This window comes from Mytilus galloprovincialis, chromosome 6 (assembly GCF_965363235.1).
Source record: "Mytilus galloprovincialis chromosome 6, xbMytGall1.hap1.1, whole genome shotgun sequence".
In the NCBI taxonomy this organism is placed as follows: Eukaryota; Metazoa; Mollusca; class Bivalvia; order Mytilida; family Mytilidae; genus Mytilus; species Mytilus galloprovincialis.
The window spans coordinates 76,903,554-76,927,988 of NC_134843.1; the positions used below are offsets into that span (position 1 = coordinate 76,903,554).

At 32.6% G+C, this 24,435-nt stretch overlaps 1 protein-coding gene across 6 annotated transcripts; it reads left to right on the forward strand.

Annotated features, from left to right (window-relative positions):
- Positions 1–2,717: 2,717 nt before the first annotated feature.
- Positions 2,718–18,413, forward strand: LOC143080372 (heat shock 70 kDa protein 12A-like). 6 transcript variants are annotated; one of them, XM_076256192.1, is made up of 10 exons: positions 2,718–2,853; positions 3,157–3,637; positions 4,678–4,893; positions 5,457–5,595; positions 6,438–9,326; positions 11,324–11,410; positions 11,816–12,134; positions 12,981–13,199; positions 14,193–14,346; positions 16,859–18,413. In XM_076256192.1, exons 7-10 carry the CDS (start codon positions 11,817–11,819, stop codon positions 17,917–17,919), a joined length of 1,752 nt encoding a protein of 583 aa, XP_076112307.1. In that variant the 5' UTR covers positions 2,718–2,853; positions 3,157–3,637; positions 4,678–4,893; positions 5,457–5,595; positions 6,438–9,326; positions 11,324–11,410; position 11,816; the 3' UTR covers positions 17,920–18,413. The 6 variants fall into 6 exon arrangements, with proteins under 6 accessions (XP_076112307.1, XP_076112306.1, XP_076112312.1 ...); XM_076256191.1 differs by lacking the exon at positions 11,324–11,410 and having other exon boundaries at positions 16,859–18,412; XM_076256194.1 differs by lacking the exon at positions 11,324–11,410 and having other exon boundaries at positions 2,744–2,853; positions 3,161–3,637; positions 16,859–18,412.
- The last annotated feature ends 6,022 nt before the right edge of the window (positions 18,414–24,435 follow it).

Consider the following 24,435-nt stretch of genomic DNA (forward strand, 5'->3'; position numbering starts at 1 on the left):
AATGTTTTAGTATGTTGGACTTGATTTCCAGACATATCAAAAATCATGGTAAGCATGTAATTAATAACGCTTACACAGTTACCTGGCATATTTTAAAAGTATTCAAATAGGTGATTTGGCAGATAGACATCTAGTTGATAAATGTATTGGGGATGATGATTGCTGTTTAACGTCAAATTGTAAATGTATATTCAGGGCGAGAATATTATAATGTTCAATGAATTTATAACCCTGATTTGTACTAGTTTACAAGGTAACAATCAACAGAAGGACATGGAAAACTACGCAGACACATTATCCAGAGTTCGAGCCGACTTTTCTATGCAGTTACTTTGAAATAATGGGTGCTTGGCGAATACGCAGCAATTAAAAATTGTCAAGGCTTTGGTTTCACCCAGTCGGAGTTCGAACCGAGGACCTCCCATATTCGAGGCAGGCAAGCTACATTGTACCTTATGACCATCGAGGTGTTTGTGTCTTTCTATGTTGTGATGTTACACTATTGTTTCAGATAAGGGTGAAGGTTTGGTACCATTAATACGTTTAAACCCGCTGCAATTGTTTGCGCCTGTCCTGTGTCAGGAAATCTGATGTTCGGTAGTTTTCGTTTGTTGGTGTGGTTCATAAGTGTTTCGCGTTTCTAGTTTTTTATATGGATTAGACCGTTAAATTGGATTTCCCGCTTAAATGGTTTTTCATTAGTAATATTTTTGGGCACTTTATAGCTTGCTGTTCTGTGTGAGCCAAGGCTCCATGTTGAAGACCGTACTTTAATGGTTTACTTTAAAAAAAAAATTAGACTTAGATGGAGAGTTGTCTCATTGGCACCCATACCTCATCTTTTTATATCTATATATGAGGGAATGTAAAACAATTCAAACGAGAAAACTAACGGCGTTATTTATATAAAAAAAATGAACGAAAAACAAATATGTAACACATAAACAAACGACAACCACTGAATTACAGGCTCCTGACTTGGGACAGGCACATACATAAATAATGCGGCGGGGTTAAACATGTTAGCGGGATCCCAACCCTCCCCTAAACTGGGACAGTGGTATAACAGTACAACATAAGAACGAACTATAAAAATCAGTTGAAAAAGGCTTAACTCATCAGATGAACAAAATTACAAGTGAACGTGGCCGGGTACTTATACATCCCGACACCAAAAGACACAATGAACAGATCTGAGAGTACTCGCAGTTATCTGACAGCTAATTCAAAGCCACTAACAACTAATAAAAAAATCGCGCATCTTAGACTAAACTATCAATCCGTACATATCCAACATCCAATGGATTTAGTGTCATAAACAGCCAGAAAAAAATATGACCTTGTGCAATGCCAAGTTAAAGGTATCGACAGATTGTAGATCCATGAATATGTATATGTATATAACATATTAGTGATATTTGGTTAGCTTTTAATTTACTGATAACAAAATCAATATTTATACCAATAAAAACAATATTCTATGATCTTATTACAGTGTTGAATAGGTAACCTTTTAGAATAAGTTTATTTAAAGGAGCGACAAGTTTACATGGATCATTTCTAAATTTCCGGTCACGGTTAACAGCATTTCCTTAAAAATGAGGATGTGCTATCCCGTTTGAAATAAGTTTTCTACAGGTACAATCAAGCTTCAAAACCAAATCATTATATCTATGGAAAAATTTAGTAAAGGTTTTAAGTAATTTATGGTAACGATATCCCTGGTTTAATAATTTACCAGTAATACATAGATTGCGTTCGTTAAAATCAAAAACGTCACAACAGACACGGGCATAGCGAACGAGCTGTGAAATATAAACACCGTAAGATGGTGCCAAAGGAACATCTCCATCTAAACATGGAAAATTAACAATAGCGAAAGAAAAATCGTCTCTTTTGTCGTAAATTTTAGTGTGGAGTTTCCCGTTTAAAACCGAAATATCTAAATCCAGGAAAGGACAGTTATTACCGAATAAATTTGATTTATTTTAAGTAAGTTAATTCCTTGGGGTAAATTTCAGCAGTATAATGAGAAAATTCTTGATTATTTAACGAAAAATATCATCAAGATAACGGTAAGTGTTGTTGAATTTATCAATTAAATGCAATTTCGACGGGTCTTTTCTGAGTTTAGTCATAAACTGTGATTCGTAACAGTACAAAAACAAGTCTGTTATTAAAGGGACACAATTAGTGCACATGGGGATACCTACAATCTGTCGATAAACTTTGTTGCCGAAACGTACATAGATATTATCAAGGAGAAAAACGAATCCGAAAGGACTAAAGGAATATGCCTGTTATGGTCTCGTGGAAATTTACCATACCTTCATTCAATTTCAGTACATTGTTCACATATATCCTTTATAAAAAAAAATTGAGCCGAGTGGAGAAAGACGAAAACAATTTGTATCTTTTGTGCCAAAAAAAACCAACCTTTTTATTGCACGGATAAGAGGTGGGTACGTGTCACAATAATTTTTCAATGCCCCCTCCCCATCTGAAGAATTTTACAACCCCTTTCCATGCTTAAATATTTTCAGGGCCCCCGTACTTTCCTCCCCCTTCAGGTTATACATGACCAGTTCCTTTTGTTATCTAACCATGGAAGTATTATATATCTATGTATCTTCCATAATCAGATGATCTATAAACCTAGTATAAACCTTTCCATTTTAAATTTTGTAGTATTGAGTTTAATCAAGATAACGTAACTATATCTCCGGCACGTGATAAAAATACACATACATATATCATGTATATCATGTATATCAAATAACAACGTCCAATTACTGAAGAAAGTATTTACCAGTAACACTAAATATTATCACTTCCTGGTAACAAGAACTACGTGTAAGTAAACATACATATTTTTGTTTATCATGTTTATATCTTTTAATCAAATTTGAAAAGAAATATTTAATACAAATTCCTTTATGTTAAACACTTGCATTTCCGTTCAGTATTTCAATTTTATGCATGGTAAGAAAGGATAATCTACTTTCATTCTTAGAATATAAGGTCATTGAGTTATCAATGTGAATTATTGTAATCAGTAACCCAAGTTTATTCATCGAATTGATTGATTTATTATTTTTTTTGCTGAACATCTAGTGTTATTCATAATATTATGCTTCCTGTTTTGTTTACTTTCAGACAGGTTCATCCACAGGTTCAGATACAACCCACGAACCAGAGGCGACGTCTCAGTATCTAAAGATTTCGGACAAAAACGAGAACACGTCATTCATCATGTACATCTAAATTTATGGATTGATTTTTTTTTTCATATTTGGTATTTGTTTTCGGTACCATGGCAACAGCTCGGCGGAAACCCGTTGTCGTTGTAGTGGCTATAGATTTTGGAACAACATATTCAGGCTACGCATTCTCTTCTGTCAAAGATTACAAGACAAGCAAACTTAATATAACAATTAATCAACCATGGAATTCTGGGGAAAATCGACTTTCTTCATTCAAAACACCAACAAGTTTATTGCTGAAAAGGAATGGTGATTTTGTGTCCTATGGTTACAAAGCAGAAACAGCATACGAAAATAAATTACTGGACAAAACCGCTGATAAACATGAATTCTTGTATTTCCGTCAATTCAAAATGGAATTGTATACCAGAAAAGTAAGAGACTTTTGATATTTCTATCAAATAATACCTGCCCAGTCAATTTATGTTCACATGAATACGGTTTCACAGGATGTCGAATTATTCACTTTCTAATCAACTATACATCAGAGAATATATATGCGTTCATTATGACAAATTTATAATCCATACTAACTGCTTATAACGAAAAACATTATAAGAATAACGTTTTTATTGATACTTGACACAAAAAGATTCGTATATTTGGGGGTAAATCATGGCTAATGCCCCTTTAACAAAGTCCAGAGAGTTCTATTGGTATATAAACATATCGTTATGTTTGTTATAAAAAAACATGGTTCCGGACAGAAGATAGCAAAAGACTGATTTTGTAACAACTATCTGGTTGACATGAGAGATCGCAGTGACGTGGTTAGAAAATTTTAAAAATGTATTTGATTGTTAGGAATGGTTTACTAACCAATGTTTTGAGTCATTCTTTGTTTCTCATTAGGTTTTTAGTTTTTGGTTCAATTTCAATTACACATTGGAGTAGCCCATCTTCTAAACAATATTTGATCCTTTGTTGTCCTCTTATAGTTGATGCGTTTCCCCCGGTTTTAGTTTGTAACCCGGATATTTTTCTCTCAATCGATTTATGACTTTGTAGTCGGCACACTTCTGTGCTGACATGAATTATCATTGATATAGTCATATTTATAAATTAACTGGCTACATAACTTTTAAATTTTTGAAATACTAAGGTTTTTCTACCTCAGGAATAGATTACCTTAGCTGTATTTGGCAACACGTTTTGGTCCTCAATGCTCTTCAAATTCGTTCTTTTATATTTGGCCCTTTTAACTTTTTTGGATTAGAGCGTAACTGATGAGTCTTTTGTAGACCAAACGCGCGTCTGGCGTGATTACAAAATTTAATCCTGGTATCTATGATGAGTTTATTTGAACACCGGTATACTACGGTTGCCTTTATTGTATATCTTATATGTATAATAAATGACTATCAACTTTATCTCAACGATAATACTATTTTAATGCGCATGTTTCATTTCAAAGGCACATTCCAATATGAAATTGAAAGATATCCACGGAATTGAACATTCAGCAATAGATGTGTTTACAAAGTCAATCATGGCTTTAAGACAAAGTTGTTTAGATACTCTTACACATCAAGGATATGAACTGGATGAAGATGAGATAAAATGGTGCCTGACAGTTCCCGCGATATGGACCGATGAGGCCAAAATCTTCATGCGAACCTCATGCGAGAAAGTAAAGCACATATAGGTTTTATTCATAGGGCTTTTAAAGAAAAAGGGCAAATTTTGAAAAAAAGTTGAAACACTTATCTTTCATGTAATGATTTAGTTGAATATATTAAAAAAGGGCATTAGGAGGGGAAAAACGCAAAATAAAAGGAAAGATGAAACGCCTATACTTAACAACAAAAATATAATTCTTCCATACTTAAAATCTAAACTATACACTAGGGATATTATGCGTAATTGAAAAATCAATTTTCAAAATTGTCACTTCAAAAAAATAAAATAAGTTTATTTGGTGAGTCAATTAAACGTCGTTGCCCTTATAGTGGCATATAGAGTATATATTTTAGTAACAGGCCGATGGATTATCTGTATTCCATGTGAACAATGACAGCCTTTTGTTTTTTAGCAATGATTTCTTTTTACGTTAAAGTCAAAGTATGTTTTTGTTTTATTTGATTTTGAAAAAAGTTTCAGTTTATTTGAACCTGCAAAAATATCGACAAATAGTTTTGTAATCAAAGTCTGTTTTCCGGCGTACTGATACCTCCATAAACATACTATTTTCAGGCCGGAATACCTTCTTATAGATTAGTTATCGCACTTGAACCTGAGGTAGCGTCTCTTTATTGTCAAGTTTGGTGCGCAGAAAGTGAAAAGAAAAGCGCTCTTCGTCCCCATACAAAATGTTTGGTAGTTGATTTAGGAGGTAGGTATACAACACCCTCTGGAGTTCAAATGCCGATACAAACACAGGCACCATACTTATATTAACCAACTACCGTATCATCAACACAAAGGTACATTTAGAGCTTCCCCTATGGTTTAGTGTACTATACAATGTTCTCCTATAGCGTTTATTATTTATTAATGTATGCCTGTAAGTTTAAACATATTTTACTGGCAAAAGTAGCCAAAGGGGTAGGACACAAGGTTTAACAACATTAGTGACGTCCTCTCCCTATATAGAAATAAACAATAATAAATGAAAAATATAGTAGGAATGCATGTAATACAAACTACAAACAAAACCAAAATATACAATATAATATGGAATAACATATAAAACAGGACTGAAATGAAGAGTTTGAAAGTAGGAATTCAGGATTTTAATTGATTTTTCTAAATCCTTGTGTAATTCTGATATATGAATGAACAGACTCAAAAACTTTTTATGTTTTGCTGAAAACAAAGGGACTGTCTCCAGCATATAGAAGCTCAATGGTTATAGTATATCTTTCATATTTTGAATTAAATATTTCTCTAGCTTTTGTGGTCTGATGCTGCATTTATGTACCACATTCATCTTCCTATACATTCCATCCAAAACTATCGTCGACATAAGATGGATGAGTAATACAGAAATTGTCCACAGAACAAATCTTACTCGACATATGGTACATAACCATTTAGGGTAGATTTTTTCTTATTTCTAATTCTGTGAAATAAATGAAAACATTTACTTATAGTTAAAAATTATTAGTGTATTCTACTTAAGATAAATTATCAATACTGATGACAAGAAAAATCTCACAAAAAATTTGATTTCAGGAGGAACAGCTGACATCAGCGGGCATGAAATTCTTAAAAAGGGTCTCTTCAAAGAGATATGCAAATCGGCAGGTAACGATTGTGGCGGGACATGTGTTGACCATGAATTCTTTAACGTTCTTCATAGCATTCTTGGAGCAGATCGTATGGACACATTCAAGACCAAATATGAAACAGAGTATCTTGACTTGCAGCATTCATTTGAATCTGCTAAAAGAATTATCACAAGAAATGAGACAGATAAAATTAATATCCCAGTTCCAGTTTCGGCCCTTGACAAAATATGTGGTGATGATGTCTTTCTGAAAATAGTGCAAAATTCAGAATATTCTGAAAGGATAACGATTGAAAGCGGGAAAATGCGTTTGTTTCCTGATTTTGCGAGATCATTATTCATAAAATCTAGTGAAAGCGTTATCTTAAAAATAGAGAGTGTTCTCTCTCAAAATGAAGCGGCCAATATATCTGTCCTTCTGCTCGTTGGTGGATTTTCAGAGAGCGAAATTGTTCAGGATAAAATAAAGGAAACGTTTTCTAAGAAAACCGTGATCACTCCCAAAGATCCAACCTTAGCCGTTTTGAAGGGAGCTGTTCTCTTTGGACACCAGCCGGATGTTGTAACAACTAGAATAACACAGTTTGCATATGGAAGAAAAATAAAACCGATCTTTGACAAAAAGCAACACGAGGAAAGAAAGCGCGTGCTGGTAGACGGTGAAATGAGGTGTGATGGAGTTTTTGAACTTCTGGTGAAATCTGGAAGTTCCGTTCCAATTGGGAAAAATATTACAAAACTTTATCACACTATAAAAAAGAATCAGGAGACAATTCGTGTTGCTTTGTACAAATCGTACAACGACGACACTAAGTACATAGACGACGAAGATTGTAGCTTGGTAGGGGAATGTTTTATAACAGTTCCGAACCCATGTGAACAAAAAAGAACTGTAAAAGTCGAATTCGAATTTGGAGATACAGAAATATTCATAACTGCTACTGACAAAAATACCAAAGAAGTATCTAAAGAAACATTCCGTCTAGAATGATTAAAGTGAGATAGCTTAGATGAATATTTCCCTTTAAAGATGACATGGATTAAATGCAAATTACTTATTTTTTGTGTTAATATCTAGACAATATATTAATTTATTATAACAATAGTAAAGCATAATAAAGTCTACCTATGTAAGTAGCATAATGATGATATTATAAATATTATGAATGCACGGTAAGGGGTTTTTAAAGAATGAGAATAAGCAGTTACCTAGTCGCATTGATCATTGACCAAGAAGTAGGAACAAGTGAGTCGAAAGGATAATAAAGCTATTAGCCATGCCACAGTCAACAAATTTTAGTTAGTAAATTATATAGGTCTAGGTCTATAGATTGATTATCAAATGTAATTTCTAGAGATCACAGTGGTTTTTCAAATGACTTACAAAAAGGAAAATCACAAAAATATTGAACTCAAGGAAAATTCAAAACGGAAAGTCCCTAATCAAATGAAAAAATCAAAAGCTCAAACTCTTCAAACGAATGGACAATAACTGTCATATTCCTGACTTGGTACAGGCATTTTCCTATTTAAAAATTGGTGGATTAAATCTTGTTTAATAGCTAGCTAAACCTCTCACTTGGATGACAGTCGCATACAATTAATTTATATTGACAACGATGTTTGAACAAAACAAACATAATTAGTACAGCAGTCAACATTGTGTTATAATCTTAATACCTATAAAACAAACAAATGTGTATCAAAGAAACTAACAAAGGCATATAGACAAAGCACATTAGCCATAATGAAAGACAAGAATACAACTTTTATCATGACACAATTACACAATGACAGGATGAATAAATAAAGAGCCAAGTCATATATATATAAAACATAAAAAAGGCATATAGACAAAGGACATTAACAAAAATTAAAGACACGAATACAAAAACTTATCAAAGAAAAATTATAATAGAAAAATAACACAAGATTTTGTCAATGACATTGTTTAACATTATATTACTTTGTTTAAATGAATATTCATCTGTTTGTTTAAATGTTCTTTACATTATTCTAAGCATTTCAATAACTTACTGTTCTTTTTTTTGGTAATTTTATTGATACTTTAGCTCAATGATTGGTTAATAAAATATCTTGTATTATGTATCGTGTATATACTATTTCAAAAGATTGGTACGAATTATAAAACAAAACAAAGCAACTAACATAAAATGATAAAATTATTTTAAGACTCAACATACTCAATTTTTATATAGGATAATACCCAATTTATTTTAGCAGAGGAGAAGGTTATAACATGTATAGCATTTTGTCCTGATTCTGTATTTTTTAAGGAAAAAATTGTACTGACAGGCAAACAAATATTACGAATAAATTCATTTCACAGTACAATAGTTACTTGTATTTTTTTTTACATGTTAATAATTCATTTGTTTTTACAACCTTCTTCTTCAAATGCAAATACAAATATACAAGAACATTGACAATATTTACTCTAAAATGTCTCGTATATTTGATTTCAACGTGTAATTGAGTGACCATACATAAATGAAGTAGAAAAAGCATCTATCACTTAAACGTGATAGGTAAAATAGAATTCATTTTTTTCAATTAATATTTAGGGTTGTTTCAAGCCAAAAAATGCGCGTATTTTAAGACTATTGTTACCGTATAGCAGTTACACAAAATCTTAAAATAGGTATTAACTTAAACTTTCAAGTTAAAGTATTTACTGAAACTTACATAAATCTATTTTTAGAAGAAATTTTTACCTGAGATCAATATGTAAAGGCATACACATTAATTATGAACTTCCTATTTGAAAAACAGAGCAGAATATTTGAGCAGTAATGATAATATTCGGATAACAGGTATAATTTATGTTGTATAACCCTGTTTGTATTACTATCATCTGTATTAATTCTGAGAAACAAATAATAATTTTAATTCTTGTTTCGTTTCGTTTGTTTATTAGTTTATTAGTTTATTTGTTTGACTGTTAGTTTATTTGTTTGACTGTTTATATATTTGTTTACAAATCTCTTTAGACCATGGCATAACGAAAGTGAAACAAGATTAATGGGAATTTTGTCATAATTCATTAAGGTATTGTAATTACCATCTTAGTAACCGCATTACTATTCCTTTATTTTTGGCACTTTCATCAAACATGTTAATGTTCAGCAGAAGGAATTGAAGACTGTGGCCACGTTTATACATCAACATTTACCATAATTAAAGACAAAGTTGCGGACCTGGTAATGTTTTTTAAGCATGGCATTAACTACATATTTTAATTTAGATGGTATTCATGTTTCAGAAAAATAAAGAATTAATAATAAGCTCGATTTTGAGATTTTATGGTTTCCACAGGAATGCCAAAATAAATAAACACCTGGGATGGTGTTCTCAAAGCTATATTAGGATTAGGACGTGTCCTAAGACCATCTTATGACAAGACTTTGTCCTAAGTCGTGTTCTCGAAGCTCTCTTAACTTAGGATATATCATATTTTAGTCCTTACTTTAGGACACCTAATTAGGTGTCTTAAAATCATCATATCTTCATCCTAACGTTGTTCATGCTTTTTTCTCATTTTATTACGTGAAGATGAACGTGAAAAGAAACGCACCATCGGTTATTAACTCGTATAAAGAAATTGTGCATGATTTAAAACTTTGAACTTGTAAACAATTTTATTAATTGGTTTCGTCTCTAATAAATGTTTTATCAAACAATTACTTTAACTATTTAGAATTTCGCATATAGGATATTTGTAGGACGTCCTAACATAAGATGCGTCTGAGATAGCTTCGAGACGCAACTTAAGAGTGTCCTAAGTCGATCCTAAGTCCATTCTAAAATCGGTCTTATCTATGACTTACGACGAATCTTAGGATACTTTCGAGAACACCATCCCTGAATTTTCATTTGATAAAATCGATCATTTACACAATTTAAATCTCTTATCCGTGCCATTTGTATGTAGATATCAATCGTCCATCTATTGTCCATGTCAATTTCAACATCTCATGATATCAATAGACAGGACATGCAGTTTCCAGATGGCACGAAAAAAAAAGAATCTTGAAATCTTTAAAAGTTTATAATTTTCTGAAAAGAAAACTATACTTAAAACTGAATTGCTTTGTTTTTCCATGACTTCAGCTTCTTCTGTAAATTTTGTGGTGTTAATATGGCCATATTTGTAAAGAGGTTAAACTGATGAAGCTTAATTGTGTGTGACAAAAAGTAAAAAGTCGTAAAAAATTGATCTCCTCATATAACACACGGTTAGAACTTGTTGAAATTAAAAAACTTAAATAGTTCCACTTTATTTTTTAATTAAATCCAAATAGAATATTAATATACATGTAAATTTATAATCCATGTTTTTCTAAATGTTTGTTTGAACTTCTATGCTTACATTTTTCTTCAAAATATTCATTCGTTTACCTTTGACATACAAGTGTAACCATCTTTCGTAAATGTCACTTTATATTTTTATTGGCATCTTATCTGTAGAATTTTATAATTTCAAGTTGTTTAAGAATATAGCATTTGTCGTACAATCATAGACATAAACTTTATTTGTGTCCATATAAGTATACAAGTGAATAATTGTGAAATAAATCTCTTACAAATCCGTAAATGTGTTCATGATTAAAATTTCTGAGGGCAGGTTATTTAAATTATACTTTTTAATACTTTCCAGTTAAATTTAGATTTTTGTTTAAAATATTTGCTTTAATTTGTTTATTAGTATTTTTTGAAACAAAAATCCATTAATTAATTTACTCAAGATAATCAACCAAAATCAAACAAGCATGAGGTATCTTGCATACATCAATTGCTTATCTGATTACAGGAATAACTGTGACAGTTAAACTTCTAGACTCATTGTTAAATACGATTATGATATAAACGAAATGGACGAAAAGAATCAAATTTAAAGGTAAAAATCATAGGTATAAGAACAGATAACAATATGGTCAAAAAGAAAAAAACAAATACAAACATATACATACAAAATTCCACAACACACTAAAAGTTAACATCTGAGTAACTCGAACACTATTACAAATCAATAAGTGCATTCAGGTGCTTTTGACAGATAATCAGTGTTGATACACTAGTAACAACTGTTATATTGGTCATGAAATTAAAGTAAACATCCAATAAGACAGAAAGACTCAAAGAAATGCACAGTTTAATATGAAGTAAAAAGTTCCATTATTTATATATTTTAATTCTTCATTTGTTTTCTAACTTGACAAATAGCATAAAAAGATGTGCGATTTTATATATACGACAAACAAATCATAACAAATTACTGATGATCTAGTATTTAAATTCAAAGAATGGCTTGTGAAGAATCTGACAACACGTTATTGGTGGCAGCTATCGATTTTGGAACAACTTACAGTGGCTATGCGTTTTCAACTAGAATTAGTTTCAAAAAAGATAAACTAGATATTAAGGCCAATCAAGTGTGGAATGCAGGTTCTAAACAACTTTTGTCATTGAAAACACCAACATGTATACTCCTGAGGAAAAACCTAGAAATAGTATCTTTCGGATATCAAGCAGAGAATGATTATGCTGCGGTAGTGACTGACGAGACGGAAGATGATTATTATTTCTTTCAGCAGTTTAAGATGAAGTTATATCGCTGTGAGGTTAGTTTTGAATGTTTAGTTGTTTTCATTATGTTTCTTATCTTTAGATTTGTTAGATACCTGTTGTCATATAAGAGCCAAGGCATGTATAAAGTGTAAAACGTGTAAAACAAAAAAAGCGACGAACATAATATAACATGATTTAAACAAACTGAGTGTGATACAATTTTGTCCTGAGATACAGCTTAAGAATTTGTAAGGCCTCTCTCAAAAGAAGGATCATTATTTTACACCTGAACAAATGACTTTATCCATACACGATAGCGAGCAAATATGTATTTCAAATACTACATGCACATCATTATATAATAAATATGTATACCTCATTGACTGATGTAACAATTACCAGAATAGAAAGCCAAACGGGGTGTTGTCAGACCCTGATAAGCAAATCTTAGATTTGTAATCAGAATTGGCTTACACATAAATATACAAATATTCATTTCCTATCTATTGAGAGCCATAATCATGTTGTGATTAAGGTTATCTCGGGAAAATACATCATAATACCAGAAAGTACAGGCTGTGTAGTTTTATGGGTTCTTTTTACAAAGATAGGGTTTCGGATATATATCGATTCTTTTAAATGAATAACTATTCAATTACCAAATTTCCGTCAAAATGTCCTGTATAAATATATGTATTTTTACAGAATCTATCATTAGATACTCCATTACTTGATGTTCTATGACAGTCATTGCCAGCAGTTGTTGTGTTTGCCTCCTGTATAAATATATGTATTTTTACAGAATCTAACATTAGATACTCCATTACTTGATGTTCTATGACAGTCATTGCCAGCAGTTGTTGTGTTTGCCTCCTGTATAAATATATGTATTTTTACAGAATCTAACATTAGATACTCCATTACTTGATGTTCGTCGGCAGTCATTGCCAGCAGTTGTTGTGTTTTCTTCCTGTATAAAGGCTCTTTGTGACCACCTACATCAGACACTTTCAGATAAGGGAGTATCTGTGAACCCGGATGAAATTAAATGGGTATTGACAGTTCCTGCCATATGGTCTGATGGAGCAAAACAGTTCATGAGAGAAAGTGCTAAGAAGGTTTGTTTCTTTTTAGTTAATATGTTTAGTATTTGATGTCATTTTGTGTATGATGACAAACAACTTTATTTTTCTCCGTATGCAAAACTATCCCGTCGAATGTAAAGAATATAGTTATCAAAGGTACGAGGATTCTAATTTAATACGCCAGACGCGCGTTACGTCAACATAAGACTCATTAGTGACGCTCAGATCTAAATAGTTATAAAGTCAAACAAGTACGAAGTTGAAGAGCATTGAGGACCCAAAATTCCAAAAAGTTGTGCCAAATACGGGTAAGGTAATCTATTCCTGAGGTAAAAATGCCAAATACGACTAAGAAATGTGGCTCTTATGTATACACGATATAAACGACACATCATTAAATGTAAAAAAAAACAAACAACAAAACAACAGTGTTTCTTTACATCTTGTCAAGATGAAAATGTGATTTTAAATAAGAAGATAAGGTACGAGTGCCAACGAGACAATTTTCCATCCAGGTAACAGTGTGTAAAAAGTAAACAATTATAGTACAGTTTTCATCACAGAGCCTTGGCTCACACCAAAAAGCAAGTAATAAAGAGCCAAAAAATTACTAGCTAACGTTATTAAATAAAATCTATATCCGATTCCCGCATACGTTTATGCTCCGTGGAAATCGGGTCCAGATTTTATATCACCACCGTTTTCGGTCTCATGTCAATTATTCTTCGGCATTTGGATCCCTCCGCGGATTTAGATACCCAACGGAATTATATTAATATGATAACAACATCTGATAATTAACCCAAATCATATATTTTTTCTTCTATATATTTTTATTGTTTGGAGAAAATTTGATCGATTTCAATACATCACGGATGGATGAAAAAGAACGTTTGTTATTAATTGATATAGTTCACATGTAGTTAACTTGTTTTACTAATTAATATGTACTTACGCACACATCACGTCTCCGTCTATTTGAATGTGTTGTTCTTGAAGTAAGCAAATGCATTTTCTTTATTTCAGGCTGGTATAAAAAATGATAAGCTTGCCATATCCTTGGAACCGGAAGATGCCTCTATCTTCTGCCAGTGTTTATCCATGGCGAGTCAACAAGGTTTTAAAGAAGTATTTTCTAAGATTCAGAAGGGAACAAAATATATGGTAGTTGATTTAGGAGGCAAGTGATTCCCTTAAGCCATTACATATTTTTATCTAGTACTTCTTTGGCTTGTTAAACAGCAGAAGTAACATTCTGTATGTGCCTGTTCCAAATCAGAAGCTTAAAGTTCAATGGTTGACGTTGGTTCATGTCTGTCAAAGGAGTAGTCCCGGTAAGGGCCAATTTTGGCCTCAAATTTCAGGTTCGTCTGAAGAAAGATCTTGTACACTTTTTAAACACTTAAGTGTCTACTTCAGTCGATTCAATTAGTTTGTGTGAAATATTTGAACTGATTTAGTCATTTCAGACCCTCATATTTAAGCTTAATTATAAAAAAATCTATCAATTATGCCATAATATGTCACTTTTCAGATAGTTTTTGTCAAAAAATGAAAGTGGTCTCATCCGTGTTCATCCTCAACCTTTATATATGCTATGTATTATCATCAAATACAACTTACATTTAAATATTAAGAATTAACACAAATGCGGCCTATTCCATTTAAGACGAAACCCGTCTTAAATTTAATTCAAATGCTAAAAGTGTGAAGATTTCAGTAATTTAGCATGACTCAATGATGCTAGTACCCGATATATGTGCTTATATTGTCAAAAGCAGCACATATTTATGTAGCAGAAATATTCTACTTTCTAATAAATAGCTGAAAGTTTACATTATAACAATTTTGTAAAACTGATGTATTTTGGGGCCCAAAAGGGGTCTTACTGAACCTTCTCCGTTTTTCTTACATGGTTTGTGTGTTAGTTTTTCTTATCTGAATTGCTATATATTTATCATAACGGTAGCCTTTATAGCCGACTACAAATGTATATACGGTATTGAATTTTCTAATTGTTGAAAGCCTTATAGTTACCTACATGTATAATTGCTTACAGTCACGTCATTTAATCTTTGGTGGATATTTGTCTCATTGACAATCATACAACATCTCCTTTTTTATACAGTATATATTTCATTAGGTTTATCGTGAAATCGTATAACCTAAACACCACATCTCATTTAAGTTTTACACTTCAGTATTGCAGGGTACATGTTTCAAGAATTCTAATAGCCTGAATTCTTAAAATGAGATATGCATGTTTTGTTACCTTTAATAACTGTTTACGCCACTGCTGGTGGACGTTTCGCCCTCGAGGCTATCACCAACCCGGTAGTCAGTACTTCGGTGTTGACATGAATATCAATTATATGGTCGTTTTTATAAATTTTCTGTTTACAAAACTTTAATTTTTTCGAAAACTAAGGATTTACTTATCCCAGGAATAGATGACCTTAGCCGTATTTGGCAACACCTTTTTGGAATGTTAGGTCCTCAATGCTCTTCAACTTTGTCCTTGTCTGGCTTTATAACTATTTTGATCTGAGCGTCACTGATGAGTCTTATGAAGACGAAACGCGGGTCTGGCGTATTGAATTATAATCCTGGTACCTTTGGTAACTTTTTTTTGTGTTTGGCATTTTTGTCGAGCCTTCGAATTTAGTCGAAAAAGCGAGACATAGGTATCCTACATTCCGTCGTCATCGGCGGTGGCGTCCACATTTATTTACTCTGTGGTTAAAGTTTTTAAAATTTTAATAACTTTCTAAAACTATCCGGGATTTGTACCAAACTTTGACAGAAACTTGTCTAAGCTACTAAGCTGGCTATACAATCGGGATTGAAACGCCCTTCACCGGTGACATCAACACAATGAATGTAAAAACTCATAAAATTTACTATATTAAAATCTGTAATTACTTTGAACCGTACGGTGACTAAGGGTATGCAATACCGACTAAGTGAGATATGAGATTTACGAATAAAACCAAGCTTTTTGTTTACGTTGTTTTAAAACTTCCTACGTTTAGTTGTAACATTGTCTTGAGAGGGGACTAGCAGTTATGAATGTTGCATATAAAAATCACTCTGAACACCCGGAGATATCTACCTATCAAAAAGATAGAAACTAAATAAAACTTCGTCGTAATGTTATAAGCATGCATGATCTTTCCTGGTTCATTTTGGTCACCAATGATATGTACAATGTATGTGTACTAGCTTACCAAATTCTTTAGCACACGTGGGCGTATTAAGTTTGACAAGATTTGGCCATCGAATGACTTTGATATTTTGCAAAGGGGAGATATTTTAATGACTATTATCAAGATAGTGAGCATTGCAAATACCAATCATAAGTGGGTACGACTTCATTCCCTTTTCAATTTTGTATGCTTAGTCGTTACCCAGATAGAATTTTGATTAAGTAGATTATGTGTGTTTGGTAGGGGGAAGAGGGGTGATAAAATATTATAGGCATCGCTTTTCAAAATCTTAAGTATTTTAATTGCCGAATTGACTGTTCCTCTTGTATCTATCGTCCCTCCTCAATATACCACAACTTAGAGAATGGATAATGTTTTTCAGAAATCTAACACAAACTTTCTTATCTGTCCTCCCATATAAATGAATAAAAGAATTTAAGTTAATATGTTCTTTAACATGTACCAACTTATCACTTACATTTTAAGGCGGGACTGTGGATATTACTGCTCATGAGAAGTTAGATGAACACACGATGGTGGAGTTATGTAAAGCTACAGGAGACGACTGCGGTGGTTCATCCGTAGATAAAGAATTCTTGCAAATATTCGATGATATCGTTGGAAAAGATGTGATGAAAAGCTTGGCATGTGAAGAGGTAGATTCGTATCTTGATCTCTGTAGATCATTTGAAACAACGAAACGTAAACTTGAAGCTAGTAGTATAAGGCCAAAAGTCACAATTACTTTTCCCTTTTTTGCTATCGACAAACTTTGTAAACGGAAACGTGATAAAGAATTCGAAACATTGCTTTCAGAGTCAAAATACTCACAAAAGATCACATTGAAGAATGATAAACTGATAATTGATTTAGAATTTATGAAATCTTTATTCAGAAAGGTAATCGACAGAACTATCAAATTGATTAGAAATACATTCTCTAATGGTAAGGCACGCGACATTACTACATTACTTCTTGTTGGCGGATTTTCCGAATGTCATTTAGTTCAAGAGGAAATTCGAAAGGCTTTCAGTGACAAAACGGTTATTTCTCCGGATGACCCAGGACTGGCGGTGCTTAAAGGTGCCGTTTTGTTTGGACACATGCCAAATCTAATCCAATCAAGATTTACTCGAAGGACATATGGACGTCGTATCAAACCTTTATTCAACAGTAATTTGCATGATCGATCAAGACTTGTGGTTGAAGACGGCGAAGAAAGATGCGAAGGCGTTTTCGAGGCTTTTATGACTGCCAATGAATCCATCCAAGTTGGTACTAAGGTAAAAGTCAGCTACCATACCATACGAAGAAGACAAGACAAAATTAATGTTGCAATTTACGTCACGGAAGAAGAAACTATCCCAAAGTACGTTGATGAAAAGGGGTGTAGAAAAATAGGCGAGTTTGTAATTGATATTCCGAATCCAACCGACGAAAGGCGCCATGGCGTTGTCCAGTTTACATTCGGAGATACGGAAATAAAGGCAAAAGCCATGGAAACAGAATCAAAAGCTGTTGTTCGAGCAAAGCTAAATCTTCTTTAAGATGCCTTTAAAGATTAAGCCTCCTTATGTGTAATACTTTAGATAATTTGACTTTTATTTCTTCTATCGGTCATATATAGATGTCATGTTTTGTGTTGTTCAAATATCCTGAGAAATGTGTCTTAATACTAGTATTAGAAAATGAAGATATATGATATAATGGGACAACTATGCATTAGAGACTTTAGTGCAACTAAAGGCCTTAAACAGTATACAAAACATATACCAAAAACGAAACATATACTGAATACGGAATCTATATTGTATCCGAAACCCATACTAAATACTTAATACGGAACCCATACTAAATACGAAACTTATACTGAATACAAAACCTATACTCAATACGAAACCTATATTGTATACGAAACCCATACTTAATACAAAACCTATGCTGAATACGAAACCCATACTAAATAATAAATATAAAAACCATACTGAGTACGAAACATATACTGAATACGAAACATATACTGAATACGAAACCTATATTGAATGCGGAACCCATACTAAATAAAAAACCTATACTAAATACGAAACCTATACTGAATAGAAATCTACTAAAATCTTGCGAATGATAAATAAACACTCAATTTCAAGAAAATAAGTTTGAATTATGCTTACTATACATATCCCAATTCAAAGTTTGCAGTTAATTCATATAAAACAAGTTTCAATTATACGGTATACGTACATGTGCATGTTTATCTTTAGTACTAAACATGAATGCAATGTGTTGGTACTGAAGTTACGATTCAAAACGGGTTACAAACTGAAACTGAGCGAAACGCATCAAATATAAGAGAACAACGAAACAACAGAAACACAACATTAAAATGTAACACACACAGAAACGAACTTTAATATAACAATGGCTATATTCCTGACTTAGTACAGGACATTTTAAGAGAAAAATGGTGGGTTGAATCTGGTTTTTTTGCATGCCAAACCTCCCGCTTTTATGGCAATGTTGAATATAACATGAAAATGACAACTTTACATGACAAGACTACAATACAAGTAAATAGGAGAACATATAGGACAGAGAAAAACACGAATAATAGCTAACAAAAGGTACCCGGTTTAAAATTTAATACGCCAGTCGTGCTTTTCGTCCACACAAGACTAACCAGTGAGGCTCAGATAAAAAATGTTCGAAACCCAAAACAAGTACAAAGTTGAAGAGCACTGAGGACCAAATGTTCCAAAATAATTACGGCTAGGGTTATCGCCTGGGATAAGAACATCATTATTATTTAGAATAATTCATACGTTTGCAAACAGTTAATCTTATAAAATGACTATATAGTAGATATACATGATAAAACCAAAATGTTGACTAACGACAGAATAAAACCGGATACATTAAATAAAACAAACTAATCCAGCATATAAAGATACACAACCGAGTTAGCCAAAGCCTCAACGCACAAAGTGACGTCACATTTGAATTTCTAAAAATACTTCCCAAAAATAAGATAGAATTAGGATTGATTTAAGATTAGATTTATAATACTGATATTACATTTATTAGAGACCTACTGCCGGTTTCCAAGTCAATACGTTTTGGTTTTAAAACTTATTCTGATTCGAAATGTATTGAGTCGTATGAAATGGAAGATTTCATATCTAAAGGGGATGAGACATGCATAAGTTACCGATACTGTTGCATGTAGTTCAGTATTGAATGAACTTTAAACTATCGTTATCTTTTTGTCAGGTACTACTGAACAAAATAAATTCATATCAAGTAAGCAGTTTGATAGTCATGAGTCATGAGGCCCTCATTTTTTTTTTATCTGTGTACATATACCTGCATTGCAAAAAGTAATATTTTTATCGAGACAACATGTACAATGCTGTTAAGTTTGCAACTTATGAACCAATCACGTACATGTACATTACTTAAATAATTTACAGAATATTTACACAAAGATTTCACCAGAAGCAGGACTAGTTATAAGTCGATATTACGCAATTTTTATCATTTTCTTTGGACAAAAGTAAAACAATGGTTATTCATATTTGTTACAATTCAAAGGTATACATATGGAAATGTTTAGTTATACTTTTTGTCCTTTTTGGTTTTATCAGCTCCTCAATTTTTAAATATATTTTGGATTCTCAAATGTAGTGGCCTCGAGCATTACTGAAGAGACATTTATTTTCTGGTATGTCACACGGGTAATGAAAATTAAATTTGTCGTTTATATGACGAAGGGCTGCATTTATACGGTAACTACTTAAACACAAAGTAATATCCAAATCGTTTGCTAGGGTTGTGGCTTTATACATCCGCTAGTGTAGTTTATTGATTGTTTATGGCCTCGTTTATAATGGATATAACGAAATTGAAAACACAACAGTTATTTACACCATACAAGCCAACAACATCCCGTTTTATAAGTATAATAACTTACTTACTTACTAGTATATCTAATAACCAATATGAATTAAAATTCGGTAATGTTAATGTTATCACTACCACTGTGTTCATACATCTGTCGGAGGACTGCAAGGTTATTCAAATCTGCTGCTACATTGTAAAATACTCTTAATTATTTTAATTAAAGAAATATATCTCCCCCATACAAATTGCTGATACTATTTCCTTTTTCATTTGGTTTTATTCTCAAATATTGAGTCCATTGATATGCGTATCGGGTGCAGTAAAAGTGAAATTATTATTTTTTTTATGATAAAAATTCATGGAATTGATCAGAAATGTCCAAAGTTTTTTTTCACATTTGAAACAGAAGGGTTTTCCAGAACCCGTGCTCTTCTTGTGGACATTTTGACAGTCAATTTTAATAAAACACCAATGAGAAACAACGATAGACAACATCCGTGCAAACTTTGTACAAATTCCGGGAACAATATGTTCAGTGATAAATTATAAGATCTTTGAGACATTTCTGGTGCCTGCGTTATTATAGAAGTTACAAGTAGGACATTGATATAACATGGAATACTTTTGACCTACTTTTAAGTGTAAATTTAGGTGTGTGTGCATGTAATAGTTATCCCTCCGAAAGTATAAGAACAAAGATGCAAGTATCATTTAATGCATTCTATATCATGGAAATACAAATATACTCTTATATATACTTGTAAATATTTGTAAAAAAAAATGTATATGCTGTTTTACAAAGTGTTCTAACTTAATTAAACAAACTTGATTTACTTGAGATTAAAAAAAATTCATAAAACAATATAATGAATACTGAATAATTTAATTGTGTTTTGTTTTAAATTTATGCCAAAACAATTTAAACGATGTAAATATGTTATAAAAGGATAAAAGAGTTAATTAAAGTTCAATTCTTCTTGAATAATTGATAGGTCTTTCCTTCCATTTTCTTTTAATTATACTGTCATAAATAAATATATCATATATATATATTGATTGATAAATTTATTGATTAGTTGGTTGGTTGGTTGGTTTATTAGTTAAATACTTGATACAGGGTCTCTTGAAACAAGCGAAAAAAAGAGACCTTGGATTCCGTATTAAACACATGAAACGGAAACATGTATTGAATGATTGATTGATTGATTGATTGATTGGTTGGTTGGTTAAACACGTCGGTTAAATATGCTGGTTAAACACGTTGGTTGGTTAAACACGTTTAATAGGCTCAATTAAAACAAGCAAAAAAAACCACCTTGGATCCCTTATGAAACACATTAAACGGAAACATTGATTGATTGATTGATTGATTGATTGATTGATTGATTAATTGATTGAATGATTGATTGGTTGGTTGGTTGGTTGGTTGGTTTGGATTCAAACACACATAAAACTGTTTAAATAGTGCCAAAAACCACATAATTTGATGATCTTGACCTTTGACCTTGTGACCTTCGTCAAGGTCATTGCTCCACAAGGTCATTGCAAAAGACCCTATGGGTCAAGGACCTTTTGTTTAAGAGTTTTGCCTAAAAATGGCTTTTTAAAAACCATTAGTGGGAGTTATGTCCCTTACATGATGGTAAAATCAATATAGTCATAATGTAAAAAAGTTGTCCCTTGAAGTACCAATCATTTTTCACTGCTTAAATTTTCTGTATCAATAACCGTTCAATAGTTATAGGGAAATGAAAAACTTTTGAAAATCTAAAATATGACCTTGACCTTTGACCTATATTTTTAAGTTTTGGTCCAATGAACTCAAATCTGAAGACCCACAGTCTTTACGACTTACGGTTCATGAGATTTATATGCATATCGAAAATTAAAATATTCAAGGGGAAATAACTCCTATAATAAGTCACTGGATCGCTTCGGTTAAAATTATTTGAACTTGTATTATTTGGCAAGGAACATTTAAAAAAAAACCATTTGCCGCTAAGTCTTATAGTTCATGAGTTATAGCGATAACAGTGTTTTTTGTAATTGGGGAGATAACACCTATAACGTAAATAGTACACTTCGGTGCCCTTAATACAAGATAGCTTTTATTGACCCGATACTTGGTACCAAAGATTATTTTGATATCTTGCGTACTTTTCTTGGGGATTGACTTTGAAAACGGCGGAAGAAAAAGAATAATAATTAAACTGTCAATTGTTCTTGAACAATTGAGAGGTCTTTCCTTTTGTAATGTAAAATACATGTTCAAATAGACGTAGAATGTATTGAAAAGATTTAAAACACACTGAAAAACCTTTAAATAAGGTTAAAAACACCAAATTCGCTATATGGGACATGACCTTGACCTTTGACCTTTTGACCTTTGTCAAGGTCATTAGTCCCCAATGTCATCGCCGAAGACCCCATGGGTCTAGGACCTTTGGTTATATAGTAAAAGATGATTTTGTCTTTCCAGAAACCTAAAACAGGTGTTATGCCCCTTAAAAAAAGGTCAAATCTCTTCGGTCAAAATGTAACAAAGTTGTGCCGTAATGACTCAAACATTTTCCACTATTTAAAACTTCTGTAAGTATAATGGTTTCTGAGATTATCCCATAACAAGGTGTTAGGTCAAAGGTCAAGGTCAACATACAAATTTGACCTTGAGGTATTTTTCAATGATACATAAATTGATGATGATTGGTGAAGATCCTAGGTGTCTACGACTTAAGGTTTCTGAGTTTTGGTGGTCAACCGACACCGGTTAATTTTCATAGGGCATAACCCTACCAATGAGTCGTTGAATCTTTTCGATCCAAATGTAACGAAGAGCCAGGGTCTGGTCCTGAACAAATTTCACCCTTTGTTTTTTTTCTACCTATTACGGTTACAGTGTTGGAACGATAACAAGGTTTTTGGGTTTCGGAGGGATTACTCCGAACCGACAAAATATTTCAACTCACAGGGTGAGTTCCGGATAGGTATTCATGACACCGATACAAAGTGTGAACATGAAAGCGACACGTCTTACGGTTACGGAGGCTAACTTCGTCAAAGTTTGGCGGAACAAAAAGAATAATAATTAAAATGTCAATTGTTCTTGAACAATTGAGAGGTCTTTCCTTTTGTAATGTAAAATACATGTTCCAATAGACGTAGAATGTACTGAAAAGCTTTAAAACACACTGAAAATCCTTTAAATTAGGTCAAAAACACATAATTCGCTATATAGGACATGACCTTCACCTTTGACCTTTTGACCTTTGTCAAGGTCATTAGTCCCCAATGTCATTGCTGAAGACCCCATGGGTCTAGGACCTTTGGTTATATAGTAAAAGCTGATTTTGTCTTTTCAGAAACCTAAATCAGGGGTTATGCCCCTTACAGAAAGGTCAAACCTCTTTGGTCAAAATGTAACAAAGTTGCGCCTAAATAACCCAAACATTTTCCACTATTCAAAACTTCTGTAAGTATAATGGTTTCTGAGATTATCCCATAACAAGGTGTTATGTCAAAGGTCAAGGTCAACATACACATTTGACCTTGAGGTATTTTTCAAAGTCACATGAATTGATGATGAATGGTGAAGATCTTAGGTGTCTACGACTTACGGTTTCTGAGTTTTGGTGGCCAACCGACACCGGTTAATTTTCATAGGGGCATAACCCTACCAATGAGTCGTTGAAACTTTTCAATCCAAATGTAACGAAGAACCGGGGTCTGGTCCTGAACAAATTTCACCCTTTGTTTTTTTTCTACCTATTACGGTTACGGTGTTGGAACGATAACAAGGTTTTTGGGTTTCGGAGGGATTACTCCGAACCGACAAAATATTTCGACTAACAGGGTGAGTTCTGGATAGGTATTCATGACACCGATACAAAGTGTGAACATGAAAGCGACACGTCTTACGGTTAAGGCTGCTAACTTCGTCAAAGTTTGGCGGAAAAAGAATAATAATAATAATTAAACTGTCAATTGTTCTTGAACAATTGAGAGGTCTTTCCTTTTGTAATGTAAAATACATGTTCCAACAGACGTAGAATGATTTTAAAACGTCAAGGTCAACCTTAAAAAGCTCGAAAACACACTAAAAATCCTTTAAATAAGGTTAAAAACACTAAATTCGCTATCTGGGACATGACCTTGACCTTTGACCTTTT

Bases quoted from the DNA above. Each gene is read 5' to 3' on its own strand.
- LOC143080372 (XM_076256192.1), top strand. From the start codon at position 11,817: ATGGCTTGTGAAGAATCTGACAACACGTTATTGGTGGCAGCTATCGAT. The intron at 13,200-14,192 runs GTTTGTTTCTTT...TCTTTATTTCAG, and splicing joins TGAGAGAAAGTGCTAAGAAG to GCTGGTATAAAAAATGATAA. The intron at 14,347-16,858 runs GCAAGTGATTCC...TTACATTTTAAG, and splicing joins TATGGTAGTTGATTTAGGAG to GCGGGACTGTGGATATTACT.